Source organism: Crassostrea angulata, chromosome 7 (genome assembly GCF_025612915.1).
Source record: "Crassostrea angulata isolate pt1a10 chromosome 7, ASM2561291v2, whole genome shotgun sequence".
Taxonomy (NCBI): domain Eukaryota; kingdom Metazoa; phylum Mollusca; class Bivalvia; order Ostreida; family Ostreidae; genus Magallana; species Magallana angulata.
The window spans coordinates 33,255,707-33,273,005 of record NC_069117.1 but is presented as its reverse complement, the minus strand read 5'-3'; the positions used below and the strand labels follow the sequence as shown (position 1 = coordinate 33,273,005).

General features: G+C 32.9%; 2 protein-coding genes across 3 annotated transcripts; both read left to right on the top strand.

Moving 5' to 3' along the window:
- Positions 1-2,446: 2,446 nt before the first annotated feature.
- LOC128192952 (uncharacterized) lies at positions 2,447-10,766 on the top strand. Of its 2 annotated transcripts, XM_052866073.1 has the most exons (4): positions 2,447-3,510; positions 7,462-7,656; positions 7,876-8,041; positions 8,205-10,766. In XM_052866073.1, exons 1-4 carry the CDS (start codon positions 3,474-3,476, stop codon positions 8,353-8,355), a joined length of 549 nt encoding a protein of 182 aa, XP_052722033.1. In that variant the 5' UTR covers positions 2,447-3,473; the 3' UTR covers positions 8,356-10,766. The 2 variants fall into 2 exon arrangements, with proteins under 2 accessions (XP_052722033.1, XP_052722032.1); XM_052866072.1 differs by lacking the exon at positions 2,447-3,510 and having other exon boundaries at positions 5,721-7,656.
- LOC128191313 (uncharacterized) lies at positions 9,473-14,768 on the top strand. The gene is made up of 4 exons (XM_052863390.1): positions 9,473-9,516; positions 11,830-12,146; positions 12,923-13,082; positions 13,696-14,768. Exons 1-4 carry the CDS (start codon positions 9,473-9,475, stop codon positions 13,835-13,837), a joined length of 663 nt encoding a protein of 220 aa, XP_052719350.1. The 3' UTR covers positions 13,838-14,768.
- The last annotated feature ends 2,531 nt before the right edge of the window (positions 14,769-17,299 follow it).

Sequence of the window (17,299 nt, the reverse complement as noted above, 5' to 3'; positions counted from 1 at the left end):
TAGCTCACCTGAGCTGAAAGCTCAAGTGAGCTATTCTGATCACATTTTGTCTGTCGTCCGTCTGTCCGTCTGTCCGTCCGTCTGTCCGTCCGTCCGTCTGTCCGTAAACTTTTCACATTTTCAACATCTTCTCAAGAACTACTAGGCCAATTTCAACCAAACTTGGCACAAATCATCCTTAGGCAAAGGGGATTCAAAGTTGTGAACATTAAGGGTCACACCCGTTTTCAAGGGGAGATAATTAGAAATTAATGAAAAATTTCGAGAAATTTTAAAAAATCTTCTTCTCAAGAACCAGAAAGCCAGGAAAGCTGAAACTTGTGTGGAAGCATCTTCAGGTAGTGTAGATTCAAAGTTGTGAAATTCATGACCCCCGGGGGTAGGGTGGGGCCACAATGGGGGGTTGAAGTTTTACATAGGAATATATAGAGTAAATCTTTAAAAATCTTCTTAGCAGAAACTAAACAGCCAGGAAAGCTGAAACTTGTGTGGAAGCATCCTCAGGTAGTGTAGATTCAAAGTTGTGAAAATCATGACCCCCGGGGGTAGGGTGGGGCAACAATGGGGGGTCGAAGTTTTACAAAGGAATATATAGAGTAAATCTTTTAAAATCTTCTTCTCAGAAACTAAACAGCCAGGAAAACTGAAACTTGTGTGGAAGCATCCTCAGGTAGTGTAGATTCAAAGTTGTAAAAATCATGACCCCTGGGGTTAGGTTGGGGCCACAATGGGGGGTCAAAGTTTTACATAGGAATATATAGAGTAAATCTTTAAAAATCTTCTTCTCAGAAACTAATCAGCCAGGAAAGCTGAAACTTGTGTGGAAGCATCCTCAGGTAGTGTAGATTCAAAGTTGTGAAAATCATGACCCCTGGGGTTAGGTTGGGGCCACAATGGGGGGTCAAAGTTTTACATAGGAATATATAGAGTAAATCTTTAAAAATCTTCTTCTCAGAAACTAAACAGCCAGGAAAGCTGAAACTTTTGTGGAAGCATCCTCAGGTAGTGTAGATTCAAATTTGTGAAAATCATGACCCCCAGGGGTAGGGTGGGACCACATAGGGGGGGGTCGAAGTTTTACATAGGAATATATAGAGTAAATCTTTAAAAATCTTCTTCTCAGAAACTAATCAGCCAGGAAAGCTGAAACTTGTGTGGAAGCATCCTCAGGTAGTGTAGATTCAAAGTTGTGAAAATCATGACCCCTAAGGTTAGGTTGGGGCTACAATGGAGTGTCGAAGTTTTACATAGGAATATATAGAGTAAATCTTTAAAAATCTTCTTCTCAGAAACTAATCAGCCAGGAAAGCTGAAACTTGTGGGAAGTATCTTCAGGTAGTGTAGATTCAAAGTTGTGAAAATCATGACCCCTGGGGGTAGGGTGAGGCCACATAGGGGGGGGGGTGTTAAAGTTTTACATAGGAATAAAGAGTAAATCTTTAAAAATCTTCTTCTCAGAAACTAATCAGCAAGATGATTCTTTATAATTGTTAAGACTTTGGCTCCAGGACAATTCTTCGGCCTCACAAGAAGGTTCAGAGTTTGATGTAGCAAAATATCCCATATATAAACAATTGTAAAGGATCTTTTTGAGATTTGCAGTACTCAACATGTGATATGACTATAAAATTGAAGCAGGCAGCTATTTTTTCATTAGAATCTTTTTGTATTAGTGTTTTGGGTTATTGCCCTTGATTTATTGATTCTTGATTATTTTAATTAATGCATCCACTGTTAACCAATTATTGTGATGATTATTTTTATACAATAATAAATATTCAATGTATATAAGTTGTTTTGCATAAGTAGTTTTGGGTTAGGCTGGATTAGTTTGTTTATTTTTGATTTCCAATTTTTAGATACTAAGAATTATTTTAGGCCGGCACATATATAGGGACAGTGTCTATTGCTTTACACCGAGCGACTGTTTGGGGTTAAACTTGAACAGGTACGGAGAGATTGAGGGTGTTAACATCCCTGGTCTATCTAATCTTCGTGTTTTTCTAACCAACGATACAGAATGTGTGGTCATTTCTGCCCTGTATCGCATTAATACAAGTGTGTGGTCATACCTGCTTGTATTGGTGGTGATTGCGGCGCCTGCGTTAGGTTGAGCTGTTGGCGCAAGTGTGCGGTCATCCCTGCTTGCGTTATCTCTGCTTGCGTTAACGTTGGTACCTGTTTAGTTGCGTAGGTGTGCGGTCATCCCTGCCTGCGTAACGTTGAGTCCCTATATATGTGCAGGAGCGGTGATTAAAGTCTGCTCTTGTAAATATTGGCAGCAATCAGGGCTATCCGAGTTCCAAGGGGGAAAAATGGATTTTATTTATACAGGATCTACATGTATTAATGTACATTGTCCAGATTGTATTATGACTCCATTAAGCTGACTTTATCATACCTGTTGTTCCTCAGGTGAGCGATGTGGCCCATGGGCCTCTTGTTTCTTTGTTGGTATTATTTTTGATAAAATTTTAACAAGGTGCAAAACAAATGAACTTTTTCAATATTTAAACCATGGAGGGGGGTTAAATTGATATTGAAGATGTCATTAATCTTTACTAATTACCATAACAATCTACATGCAATTTCATAAAGATTAGAGAGTCTTTTCTATTGTCTGTTTCTGTTTCAATCTGTCTTCTTGTCATATTCATATATTTATAAAGATAGAACTGTAAACATTTCTTTCAATACCTGTTAATATACACAAATCAGCTTTCTTAACTTAATTTCAATTTAGGTCTCTGTTTTATGTTGTTAAAGTAATTTTGTTCCCCGCGAAATGATATTAAGAATAACTTAAGGTGGCTCACTACACCTTGAAATATTTTCTCAAATCAGCAGAAAATTACTTGATTATGATGATATCACAATGGATAAGAAGTATTTAGGTTTTAATAAGCAAAAAAGGTGCAATTTTGGATGAAAAATTACATTTTCAAAAATTTAATTCAGTTAAAATGAACAAAAGCTCCGGGCGGGTTCGAACTCATGATCTGCGGTTCAGAAGCCCAATACTTTAACAACTGGGCTACGACGATAAACAGCACAATCGAGCGATATAAACAGTTTAACAAAACATTTAAATCGCCATCTTGTGACGTAGTGTCTTAAAAAGTATAAGTGTAGGTGTAGCGAGGTACCTTAACATCTTGTGTGTATAAAACCCTTGTTTTTTTTCAGGTTATGAGTTGCATTTCTTTACAGTGTATCTCAAAGTTAAAAAATGTTGGTGTAGGTTGACAAAAAAACGTAAAGTCTGTCTTCAAATATTATTGTATCGCTTATAAGATTATATCCCAGCGAACTTTTTGACATTGTTATCTGATACTTATAATTATATTTGGGAAAGTCAAATCGCTCAAAATTATGATATAATGTTATTATATCGGAAATATATCGGAAATATATCTGCAATATAAGTATTTGAGCAATCGTGTGAGGAAGGAAAAATTAAAGAGTAAGTCACTATGAAGATTCTAGAAGTTTTTGCAGCAATCTTTTTGGGTAAGTGAAAATATTTGCATCTACATTTGCAAATATGCTTTCTTGTTGGAACCTATAGAAGAACAATAACGATAAAATGCTGTGTGAACTTTTACTGGGTCAAGAGGTCACATGTTGGACCTCACAATATTCACATGCTTATGGTTTGTACGTTGCATTTTTATAAACACAAAAAGTTGTAAACGATTTGATCTCAAAACTTAAGTTTAGGTAATAAACAGCGCTGTTAAAAGGTTCATCGGGGTATTTACGTGGTTGGTACATGATAAAATCTTATGAAAATTCCTTTCCGCCTCATAGGATTTTATCATGTGACCAATCTAGTTCATTTCCTTTCGAACTTTTTCTTACATAATTTATCTAATCACAAATGCTTTTATAGCAGTTTTACAATGGATATATGATAAGCATTTCTTATTGGAGTTGCCTTTGAAAATCATTTATAAATTTTCCTTTTTGGGAGTTGATTTTATTCAACTCTCCTATGCAGTTACTCTGGCAAACGAAATTGAAACAGTGTTTGGACCTAAGCACAAATCATCACCGCTGACAAGACTTATCTCTTGAAAATAATAGAAAAATTCAAAGTAATGTATGCTGAAGCATTGTTTTTCAAGGAAACTTATCAATAAAAACTTTGGAAATAGTCAGATTTTATATAATACGAACAACTAAGATATTCTTATAGTCTCATGTATTCCTACGCCAGAGTTTAATATAGCCTCGTTCAAGAAAACGCTCGGCTGTCTCCGTATATCTCCGACAAGCAGATAGGCTCTCTTGCTTGTCCGAGATAAATCTAGACAGCCGAGCGTGTAGTTGAACTAGACTAGAGTTCGATATCAATAGTGCTTGGATCCATGAAATATTTAGAATTGCTTTTATTACTTATACATAGTTTGAAATCTATCTTTAAATATTACACAACATGATTCATATGGGGTTTCTCGAAATTCTTGTCGGAAAAGTCTAAAATTCATATAATAAAAAAGTGCGTAATTCAAATACAGACTAGAAACTAATTGACATGCAAGATAAGTTGATTTTAAAATAAATGATAATAGATAAAATCAACTCCCGTCAGTACTTCAGTACTTTGATTCTTCTTATTCCCCTTCGTCTTCTTAAGTTCTTTATTGTCATCGATAATCTTTTTTTTCCGCCGCACTTTGTGTTAAATTAAGGAATAAGGAATCATTTGAGTATTATGAGGTGATAACTTTTGTCGGGGCGTGATCAAATCTAATAAAGCCCGAAGGGCATTATGATAGATTTGATCACGCCCGACCGAAATTACCACCTCATAATATTCAAAGAATGATTCCTTATTACTTATATTTATATATTTTTAAGCCATTTTACGATTAAATATTTAAATATAAATAAGCAAACCCCTCTGGCGCCTAAATTTGGTGTCATTTGAAGTTATGGATATTATAGTATAAAATCGATACGTAGTATTTTCACAGGCAAAGACACTGAAAAATGTAAATATATTAAATTATAGTAGCTTTACGACCTTTCACTACTGTAATTATCGGGTGCCAGCGACATAGTGTTTCTATTTTGCATTTGTATGTACATTAATTTTATAAAAAGGGAATGAGCTGGAAAAATGGTTATGTATATATATTTTTATCCTTTAAAGAGTTTCTTTAAAAACATGTGATATTTTTAAAACCATAGAGATTCGAGATTCAAAATACAAAATATCAAATACGAGATTCGAAGTTAAATTTCTACCAACTCAAGTCATAAATATGAAAACCTCAATCCTAGCGACACCGGTACCTAACTTTATCTATACATGCTCTTATCCATAAGTAATAAATAAATAGATAAAAATATAAATAAATAGGTAATAAAATCTCTAAATAAATGATTAAATCAACTTTGATTATTTACTTCATGCAAAAAAAATATTATATTGGAAAATTTAAAGATGTTTTCATTAAAATGAAATTATCAGTCTGGTTTTATCTATGGAACTGACTATTATTTATCTCTTTGTAGACGATTAATGTATGAATTTAAGATAGAGATATCATTATTTCGGAAAAAATATGAATTATGTAATTAATACGAAAATATACAAATTTTTACTTTGTTTGTGTATAATCTTTGTCATTTCAATAAATGACAATTCACACACAACGGTAAACGATATTTATTTCAAATTTTCAGGAATTGTAGACAGGAGATTGTAGATGTGCGATTTGACATTCATATTTGTCATGCTTAAAAGGCGTCAAAGCTCGCCTGGTCCCGAAAATTGAGACTAAAAAAAGTCGTAATTTTTCATGGTTTTCTTAGTTTACCTCTTTTCTGAAAAAATATTTTGTTAACACATGTAATGTAAAAAAAGTTATATTTCTAAGACCTTTCATTTGATATCAAGAAAAAGGGGCTGGCTCCTCAAATTAGGGGACCATAGGGCTCTAAAGTCTTTCATCTGTAGCCCTTTACTGAGGGATATTTTGTGAAAGGTTATAGAAGCAAATGTGTTAATTTAACAGTTATGTATCCAAGCAAGGTAATGATTTTATCATGTATTACGTCATAAGGGTGTTTTAGGGGCCAATTGTCCAGAATTTTGATCAGCCATATCTCAGAAAGGAAAAATATTTTGAAATGCAGTATAGAAGAAAAGATGCTCAAAATGATGTACTAGATAATATGCAATCTTCAAAATTTCGTTAAACGGCCCCTATAAGGAGATAAGGGATCGGCCCCTAAAACGTTATTTCCTATATATCTCAAGAACGGTAACGAATTTCTGAACATTGGAGACAAAATGTCTTCAGAATTAAATTACCTTTCATTTGATTTTAAGAAAAAGAGGCTGGTCCCATAAATTAGGAAACCAAAGGGCGCTAAAGTCTGTTATCTATAGCTCTTTACTGAGAGCTATTTTGTAAAAGGTTATTAAATCTTAATTTGAATAATACTTTTATATATCCTTACAATATGATGATTTTCTCTTGCGTTACCTAATTAGGGGTTTTGGGGGCCAGAGGTAAACAAGTTTAATCTTTTCTATCTTAATTGGAAAAAATGCAAGCATTTAAAAAAGCATTGTGAGAGAACGTATAAAAAGCGATACAGAAAAGCATTTATTTAGTTCTTCACTCCTTTTACCATATCATGTTTGTCGTAAATCAAAGTCGATGATGTCATATTTCCTAAAAATCGGACGGAAGACCTTCTCGTTGCTTGCAACGAGATCTTGTCTAGTTATTATTATTGTTATTATGCAATTCTTGCATTACATAAATAATATTCTTACACATAGATCTAGAAAACAATTTCCATAGGAAGAAGATATAAGGGTTTGTGAACTACATAATTCTAATTGTTGACTGTGTGATAATATCTCAATAATATCCAAATTTAAGCACTTGTTATAATTACTAATCTTATAACTTATTCTCGGTGAAATGATTCAATCTAATCGAATCAGTTAATTAGATATAATAAACAATACACCGGTAGCAGGTAATTTTGATTTATTAATTCAATATATGCAACTTTAAAAATAGAAAAAAATAATAATAAATAAAGACCATAATATTCGTTCACCACAAAGCCAAGTAGCTGAGGTTTTAGATACTGATAGCATTGCAATATTGTATTACAAATGGCACATGATAGTCTGAACGATCTGGATTTGAAGATGCCCAAGAAAAATGGATCTTGCAAAAAAATTGGATCTTGTAAAATTGTCTATATTTTTATTTTAGTTTTTACACATGATTTAGTAGAATTCGAAAAGTTTTAACAAAACAGTGAATTGCATTCTTTTTCATGATCGTTTTCTTGCTTTATATATTTTTCAAATATTTCATTTTGGTGTTAATAACGTCATCAGCATTAGTGCGTGCATGTTTTTGTGGAAATACTGTGAAAACATTATGAAAACAAGAATGAACAGAATTTCCTTTTTATCTTCAGTAATAGCATTGATTGACGCGAAACAAAGACAATCTGGATCAAATCGTCAGTCAAGAAATTCCCGTTGGGGGCGCTCTGGGACGTCCAAAACTGAGGACACGTCTGACAGCCAAGTACGGACAGCCATTTTGCTGGGGACAGTGTTTGGAGCTTCAAGCTGGAAGAGTCGTTCCAATTACAAAAATAAAGGAGAACGTAGGTTCGAATTTTAGTAAAGGGAGTATAAATCTTTTAATTCTATATCTTAGAATAATTTAATAAATGTAAGCTATGCAAGCACATACAGAGTGATATGGTAGGTTTGCTGGGATAAAAAAAAAACCCATCAATTTTAAGTTTTGAATCAATAACAATTTTGAGCTACTGAATAAGTTGCGTTATAATCGTAAAATGATTATGTTTTCTCTTTTTCAGTTCCACAAATCTGTTATAATGATAAATATGATATGTACAATTTGGACGATGCATATGTCTCGTACGAAGGGCGGTTTGTTTGTCCCACGGACGACACAATGGGAGACGGGGAGTCAATTTGCTGTGGTCAAGAAGGTCAACAATACTGCTGTAATTTTTGGGAAAAGTAAGAAATGGACTCTCTCTCTCTCTCTCTCTCTCTCTCTCTCTCTCGTCGAAAATATTTAATATTTTACGACAAAAACCCGCATACATATGTAAAACGACTCCAACTGTTTTATTGTAACAAAAATGAATAATATAATTTAATTTTCGTTATCTTGTTTCAGAATTAAGTCTTACGGCGTCGGACCGATTGTGGGCATTGTCATTGGGATCATTGCTTTCGTGGCATTGGTCTTCGTCCTGACTTTTTGTCTCATCAAGAATCGCAAAGCGTTGCGTTGTTTAATCAAAATGAACGACGCTGTATCGGAATAAGACGACGACCAAAATGGACCACAATGGAACTGCAATGAACCACAGTGAAATCACAATGAACCACAATGAACTTTGCATTAAGTAAATACGTTCATAATATGTTGGTATAATGATTAGAAAAATTTCCATTTGATGATTTTCACGTAATTGCAGTTCATTTTCATTGACTATGCTCGTAAAGTTTTTAATTAAAAGTCGCTACAATAATAAAAGAATATGAGCTGCATTATTTAGAATTTTATTTTGCTGCCAAACATGCTTTCATGATTATTCTGCTTATAGATAAAACCTTCATAATATACCAAATTAAATTAAAACAAGATTTTTGTAAAAATCGATATAAAATGGAATTTCTAGCGAAATATTATTGTATAAGACAACAGTAAGACAATAATTTTATATTTTGCTTGTTATACATATACTCTCTCATTTAATTTTTTTTTTTGGACAATCCATATCTAACGAATATGAATATATTTGTAAAAATTTGGAATTGCTGTAGTTAAATTGAAATACTTTTACAAAGAAAATTTCCAACGGAAAAATTACAGTACATGCTGCTTTGATTACGTTTATATAACATATCTAATAAATAAAACCCGCATTACGGTATGGGAACTCTGGGTAGAATTCTAGTAAATAATCAAAGAACAGTGTATTTTAATTAAAATATCATACAAGATATATTTAGAATAGGTCTCGTTACTTTAACGACCCATTTCATGAACATATGGTTACTGGATTAGGAATTATAGTAAGCAGGGCCTTATCAAAACAGGTGTAAATTATTCGGAGGGGCCTGGTTCTACCTAGATGCGCGACACTATAAACAGAGAATTACGCGATAAATGAAGGATGTCGGAAATCGCCATATCCGTTGATTAGACATTCAGAATTAGAATAAAATAAAATATGAATTTTGATTTCAAATCATTCAAATAGGTTCAAATACATGTAATATATAAAATAATTTGACTTAAAATTATTTTGAGGACGTTAGCCATCGGCAGGCATGTTCACGAAACTTTCCCGAGATATGACCTAACTCATCTTCGCTAGTCAAGGGTTTTCGGTTTAATGGGGAGCGGAGTGGACCGAAAACCCTTGGCAAGCGAAGATGGACCTAGTAAGTGTGTTCCTAGGATATGACTTAGAAACAAAGTTAGGAAAAGACGCGCCCACGCCAAGGGATAGAGCAGACTAATTGATGTTTCCGGTCAGAGATTATGGAGACACTTTTTTATTCGCATAAAATATTTTTGGAGACTTTCTGATTGCAATATCTACTAAAAGAGATGCTCAAATATTTAGTGTATATATTTTAACTTGCATCTGATTACTTAAATTGAATTTAAGATCTTTATGAACTCTAGAATGTGAGACTTTTTTCGTTGTTTTAACAAGTTACTCTAAAAAATATACATGTTTAATTGTTTATGTTCTAGTACATAAAACTCATTATAACACAATATTTTTTATTATTTGATACTAGGCGCTAAATGTATGTAATATTATCATACGGCTTGTAAATATTCATGGTACTACTGATGCTAAGAATGTTATGTATATCTATACATGTATGTAACTGTATATAAAATCAAAGTACAGAAAATCTTGAGAAGAGCAATTGTATTGAAATAGGTTTTTATTTCTTGTGAAACATATTATGTTCTTTAAAAATGATCATCGTTGCATATTTTTTGCTTTGTTTTGAATGATTAAGCTAGGTGAAACAATTGAAATATTTCAAATGTTAATAAAAATTAATATCATAGATAATTAATGTAAGTTATCTAGTTTTTCTCACATACTTATTTAAAAAATATGAACTTTCAAAGATTTTATTTAAATAATTGCTAATTTTAAATCAATTAAATAAGATGTCAGTGATTTTCGTCTTTTAAATTTGACGGGTGTAGTTATTGCGATACTAGTATTTAGGTAATTACCTATTTCCAGTGAATCATTTGTAAATTGTAAAGGTAATAATCTCTATATGCATATTTATAACCAACATGGGGTTTTTTATGTTAATATTCACAGGTAATTTTCATATATTTTAAACGTTTCTGTTATGGGTGATGTTTCATCTTATTCTGTCATTTTATTTCATATACATTAAGATTTTAATAAATTGTATTCACTCCAATATCATACATAAATAAACGACAAACACAAGACTTGTTGCATGTTCAAGTTGTCTAAAAGAAAGTGGCGTCAAAACGTCAATATATTTTGCAATATTTTTACCAAAGGGTTAACATATTTAAATGTAGAAAGTTGTTGTCAAAGATTACTATACTATAGTACAGGCACTACGCTATAGCGTGCAATGAGGACGAAAACTCTCATATATTTTGCTGTCATTTTCTCATGTGAGTATGATAATTATCATTAATAAACTTGTTTAAAGGCCGATATGAATTATTTGTTTATTTTGTTTGAAGTTTTTCTACTTTGCAACAGTATCGAGTCCATTCGCCACTATCTAATTGTCCGCCGGAGTCCGTTCGCCCAGAGTTAGTTCGCCGTAAGGTTACTATCTTTCACCTTGGGTATACATGTAACTATTTATAGTTAATGTTCGATCAACTGTATACCTTATGTTTTAAAAAATATCTTTTGAATCTTATTTACCATTCAATAATTTCATTCTTTAATACAGTGAGCAAATTGTATCTCCATGAATAAAAATACCCAGATTTCATCTTTTTTAAATGTAATCTTAAAAATTTTAAATTAAATAAAATAAAAAATTTTGAAAATTGTTTTTAATGTTGATACTGTGAGTTACACCTTAAAAGTACAAAACCGATTTTGATTTAAAAAATGATATATAAGGATAAAGAATTGAAAAAAGAAAGTGTATGACATGGACGTAGAATCGGGGGTGGGTGGGTGGCCACTTTTTCTCGCTCACAGGAATGACATTTGTTAAATTTACTTATAAAAAATTGAATATAATCATGGAGTCCCCCCCCCCCCCCCACCATTTTTTGGAGTATGTCAAAAAATAAAATAACGAATTCGAAATTAAGACAGAAAATGAAGTTAAAGGTAGACTACCCCCCCCCCCCCCTTCACAACCGATTAAGATTTTCATGATTTTGGGAAGTTCCCGGTTTTTTAAAAATATTTTTATTTTGCTTTTCAAGATTTTTTCGACAAGCCTGCCCCCCCCCCCCCCCTCTACTTTCAAAAACGATGCTACGTGCTTGTGTGATATGTAATAATTGAATAGAAGTGAACAAAAAGTTGTCAATGTGTCAATAATGTTTTATTTGTGATTGAAACATTATGGAATAAATACCTATTTATAGAAATGTTCCTTGTCTTTGACTTTGTTAAATAGTCAATATTTGAATTATTGTTATCCAAATTTAAGTAACTACTTAGGACACAATGGCCCCGCCATGTAGTGATATAACCCTTTCACTCTAATATCACCATCAACCACAAACCTTGGCTGTGTAGACTAGTCTATTCCAAGGGCACTGAATTCAGACATCCTACATTCCATATATTTTTAGCGATTGCATTGATTGAAGCAAGAGGAGGCAGGGGTGGTGGAAGGGGCGGGGGAAGATTTTCATCCAGATCCCGCTCAAGATATCGCTCATCATCCAGATCTCGCTCAAAATATCGCTCATCCTCCAGATCCGCTTCCAGATCTAAATTTTCTGGAAATAGAATTTCTTCTAAAGGCCAACTTCGAACTGCCATTTTGATAGGCACAGTGTACGGTGCGACGAGATGGAAGAATCGATACAGCTACCAAAATGACAACGAATGTAAGTCGAATACCATTGTACGTCAGTTAACTGAGATTTCAAGTGTGATTATTATTAATATTCTTTTGTTTTAGTTAAGGAATCAGGATATATCCTCCTTTTTTGTTTTTTCAATACATATGGATACAGGAACCAACAATCTTATGGAACTGCTTTTGTTAATAAAAATATAAAAACATTCAAAATCATGCATATGTTTTGGAATTGGAATGATTAATAAGAACCTTAGAAATTACGGTTTTAAAAAAGAAATGAATGAATAACTTTTTTATGTTTTGCAAAACAGGAATAAGTTTAGAAAACAAATATACTTGGGCATTATATTTATCCATATAAATATCCTATTTTGGGGAGGAATGACGAAAAGAAAGATTTTGGGATTTTAAAAAAAATTATAAGAATTAGTGGCATCAAGTAATTAAGATTAGTATTAAATTGAATGTTGCGTCACCATGAATTTATATAGTGCTGAAACATTTTTTATATTGAAAAACTAAATGCGTAAATAGAATAAGAAAAAACTGCTTAATTATTTTTATAACTCAACAGTTTAAATAATTCATATGACTTAAAAAAGGGGGGATTCTAATGGTATTCTAAACTTTGTATACTTGTAATTATATCCAAATTGTGATTAAAAAGAATCTGCATGTTTTTTTGATAAACAAAGGCCAGTTTCTTTCTATAGTAACGCGTCTACCATTTGTTTTGACTTTTTTTTTTCACTACATCCCTCTCACTCCTCACATTGTAAGACTGATGTTTTCCATCTACAGTGCCCGAGGTCTGTTATAATGATAAATACGACAAGGCTCAGGATGGCAACTCCACTTACCTAGGGCGCTTCCTCTGCCCCACGGACGGGAGTATGAGGGGTGACATGTATTACTGCTGCGGGGAGGAGGGACAGCAGTACTGCTGTACTTTCTGGGGAGAGTATGTACCTATTTTATCTTATATTTAAATTCAATAAATTACCTGATCCGTTCATCTTATTATAATATCTATAAACCTTGCAATATTATTACTTATGTATCATAGAAAAACATATAAATATATATATATAATAGAACCATTTGCACAAGACCTTGGACTTTAAATAGAACATAGCTATCTATCTTGCCTCAAAACAAGTGAAAAATGACGCTGGTTTCAAGCGAAATACTGTGGTTTCATCATATTCGTTGAATACCAATTTTCGTTGATTTCGTTGTTTAAGTTTATCCTTGAAATTAAGTATTCATTGAACTACAATTTCTACTAATATTTTGTATTGATAGGGTCTTTAGCCACGAATTTACGTATCCTTGAAACTGTGATTTTCACTTTATCCACGAAAATTGATACCCTTGAATATTAATGAAACCACAGTATGCACCGACTGCGTAGTCTTAGCTCAAAAGTCAGACAAAAAGAGCCATGAGTGAGTGGCAGGTATAAATGATGAGGCTAATCTGCATGGTAGATACTAGTAACGTAGAATAAAAAACAGTATCTCAAGTATGGATAAGTAACTAAGCATTACTGACTGCTGACTCTGTGTTTGTAGTGGGGGACGTGTGGCGGGCGTGGTCCTCGGTGTCCTCGTGTTGGTGGCGATCGTCTTCACCACCTGCTACTGTTGTGTCAATAAAGGAAGCCCGAGGTCAACGTCATTCCTCCGCACTCCTTATCAATTGGCTCAAACCTGATGACGTGTGATTAAGGAAAAATGACCTTGGCACATGAACAACCTGCGATTATAAAGTAGATGATGATATATTAATATCTATACATATTTTTATACTCTGGTTCTCACTTTTTTTTTTAAAAAGGAGGAAAAAATCAGTGTTTAGTTTTTAGCAGTGATGTGTCTATGGTTTGGTCAGTTGATGGAAATTGGTATTATCTGCCAGAACCACCCCTCAGTTAGCCAATTGAAAATATGGAGACACGCCTTACCCCACAGGCAATGCGCCTTACCCTGCTGGCAATCCAGCTTACCCACCCATGGGAAACATGCTTTATATACTAAGCAAGGTTTCCTACCCAGGCATGTAAAATGTGTTTGAGTTATATTCTAATCGACAATAGACATTCATGCTTGGATACTGAAACTAAGTACATGTACTCTTAAGGGGGTTAGGGGGTGGCTGCCATTTTAGACAGTTTTGATCTCCTTTAAAAGAAGAGCTCCATATAAAAATATTAGAAAATATTAAAATTTCATATTAAAATATATGAATTTTTTCTTTATCAAATAGTAGTTGATAGCATCAGAAATCGCATATAAAATTTTCAAATAAATCTGATGGTTTTATATTATATTATATTTTGACCCCCCAGCCTCCTTAACACTTTTTACTTTATTTTTTTATCAAATGTATTTTTAGTATTTCCAAGTTGCATGCAACTTTTTCTAGTCCTAGCATAATTTGAAATATGTGCAATTGATAGAAAGTATTATCTTCGCAAGATTGAATAATTGGGTTATTCTTTAATCGGAAAAGGTTTTTTATGATAAAGGGGACCGATTACTTTCCATTGTCCATTGGAGACTATTAGAATTTATATGAGGTATAGCTAACACAAATTTCATTAAGATAAGTGGCGACCTTCAAAAGATATGTTATGACATTCATGAAATTTTTATTTATTTTTTTTTGGGGGGGGGGGGGGGGGGGCTACGAGAAACAACTCTATATAGTGTGAAACATAAATTTTGTCTTATAATCAAATTTTAGGATTTTTTATGTTGTAAAGTTAGTAATTTTATTTTTCTATATGAGGTATATACTTGCTAATAGTAAATTCTGTATGTATACTTGCCATTTCCATGAGATGAGCAATGCACTAAAAGGTGCTTATATAAGTACATATATAATATGTATGTACAAAGCTACATTAAAGTCTACATGTACATGTTTTTTTTCAAATTCTATATAACAGCAGTTGTTCAGTTGTATGGTTGTGATACAGGAGCTACGTGTACTAAGTACATATTTATTTTGGTACTTATTTTTCAATATAAAGAAAATCATCTACGGTAAAATCTACGGTAAAATGTTGTTTTCCTTTGTATAGTTATCCAATAGGCCTATATGATATGGGGTTTTTTTTAATTATTTATTTTTCTTTCTCAAGTTCATGTGTTTTGTACAAGACTTAGTCGTAAAATTTTCTTAGAATATCTGGGTTGATTTACAGCAATATAATATTTTTTAGACATTGTACAAGAAAACCAGAAACAATTTTTAATCGTTTATATTAAATTGTAAAAGATCCGTTTGTATTGATCAAAGGCACAGTGATGTGCATTTGGCAGCCAAACGAAACAAACACTGTCACTATAGTAAACTTTTGTATTTTCTCCGATCCGAAAGAATTTTTTCTTTAAAAAAACCCAACTCATTTGTATATATAAACTCTTATTTATACATGTTATGTGTGGTGTCAATTATGTTTATGAAGATGCCCTTTCTCTGTTACATTACAGGTCTACGGTATGGTTACTTTTCTTTTAACTGACGGTTGTGTTAATATTTTATTTATTATGAACAGATTTTAATTAGATTTATACATCGAAAAGAGAAAATTTAATGGAATTTCAAAATTAGAATTTAAATTGTGTTTATTTAATATCCTTTGTTGTTTTTTATTTTAACTAAAATGTTATCATACAGTGTTCAATATAATTTTTAAAAAGTCAGTAATTGAACATAATGGGTTTAAAATGGGGTTTAAGAAATCATTTTGCATTGGGGTTTTTTAATCGAATATCTATATTAATTTTATAGGTCTCTCAAATTCGTTAAGATGAACGTTAACTGTTGGTTCGATACATTGTCATAAATTGCTATGGTTAAAACTCTAATACAACTGCGGCATATCTGCAAAAAAGGAGTTAACTTTGCTATCAAAGTTCACTCTTGTAAACACTATCTGACAATTGGTCAACTCACTGAATGTTTCTCGTTCTCGTGCTTTCTCTCTCTCTCTCTCGATTGATTCCTCTATCCTACCGTGAAGAAAATCTGTCCAATCGCGTAAATATTTATGCATACGCATGTGACCGTTAAAAACTCTTGGCCAGTCCCACATACGCTTACTATGTTACGTCGTAGGTTTATTTACCACTAGTTCTCAATCACTGTAACAAAGCTTATTATATCAAATTTTCACGCACTGCTAGCCTCAAAATCCGTCACCCCCTTCCCTCAATGTTGATTGTTTCGCGCATCCCATAATGTAAATATATATACGGTGATAAAGCGGTTGGCAATTTCGCGGATATTTATTAATGTGTATATTGCGTAACAAAAAAGTTATTGGTTCAGTGATATTACGTAGTCTAACGATACACATTTGTAGATATGTCATCCATAAATGATTACTGGTAGTTTTTGGGACCGAGGCGCCAATGCACGTCATTAATATTTTACACAGATCACCACTTTTCATACTGTTTCTTTTATCAGATGGTCCAATTTACTGTATCTTTTTAAAATGCCGGTGCCTGGGTAATAATTATTCTTAATATCAATTTTTATTTAACGTTTAAGAAACAGATGACATCTTCAGAATAATAACTACTTTTAGGCTGAGCATTGCAGAAACGAAATACATGGAAACGAAATACATTTAAGACTTGAGTGCATCAATCGGAAAAACAAATCGAGTGTTCATCGCTAGTTATAAGGACCACCAGTGACCAGGCCCCAGGGCCATAAAAGTTAGACAAGCTCACTTTTGATCTCAGTCTCACTTTTCCACTATATATTCCTTTTGTAAAAGTAAGACTGAGATCAAAAGTAAGCTCATCTAAGTTTTATGGCCCCGGGGCCTGATGTTAACCGGTCACCATTTATAGTCTGTTTGGATGGCATGACTGACAATTGTCAACAACGCCGTACGTGTATAATATTTCTTCACGTCTTTTTTTCTGTATTTGTGCTACACTCAGCAGTTTGTTTTATTTGAAAATCTTCAGACTTCACTTTAAATGCTGATCAAATTAGCTGTAAAGCTTATCTATCACTCTAACAATTTGAAAACCAAATCGGCCAGGACCAATACGTGGTAATTTTGGGTAAATATGTTAGAGAACTATAAGTACGATAGTACTTGCAAAAGTATGACGTCAGATACATGTACCCGGATTCTTGTATTTTTCG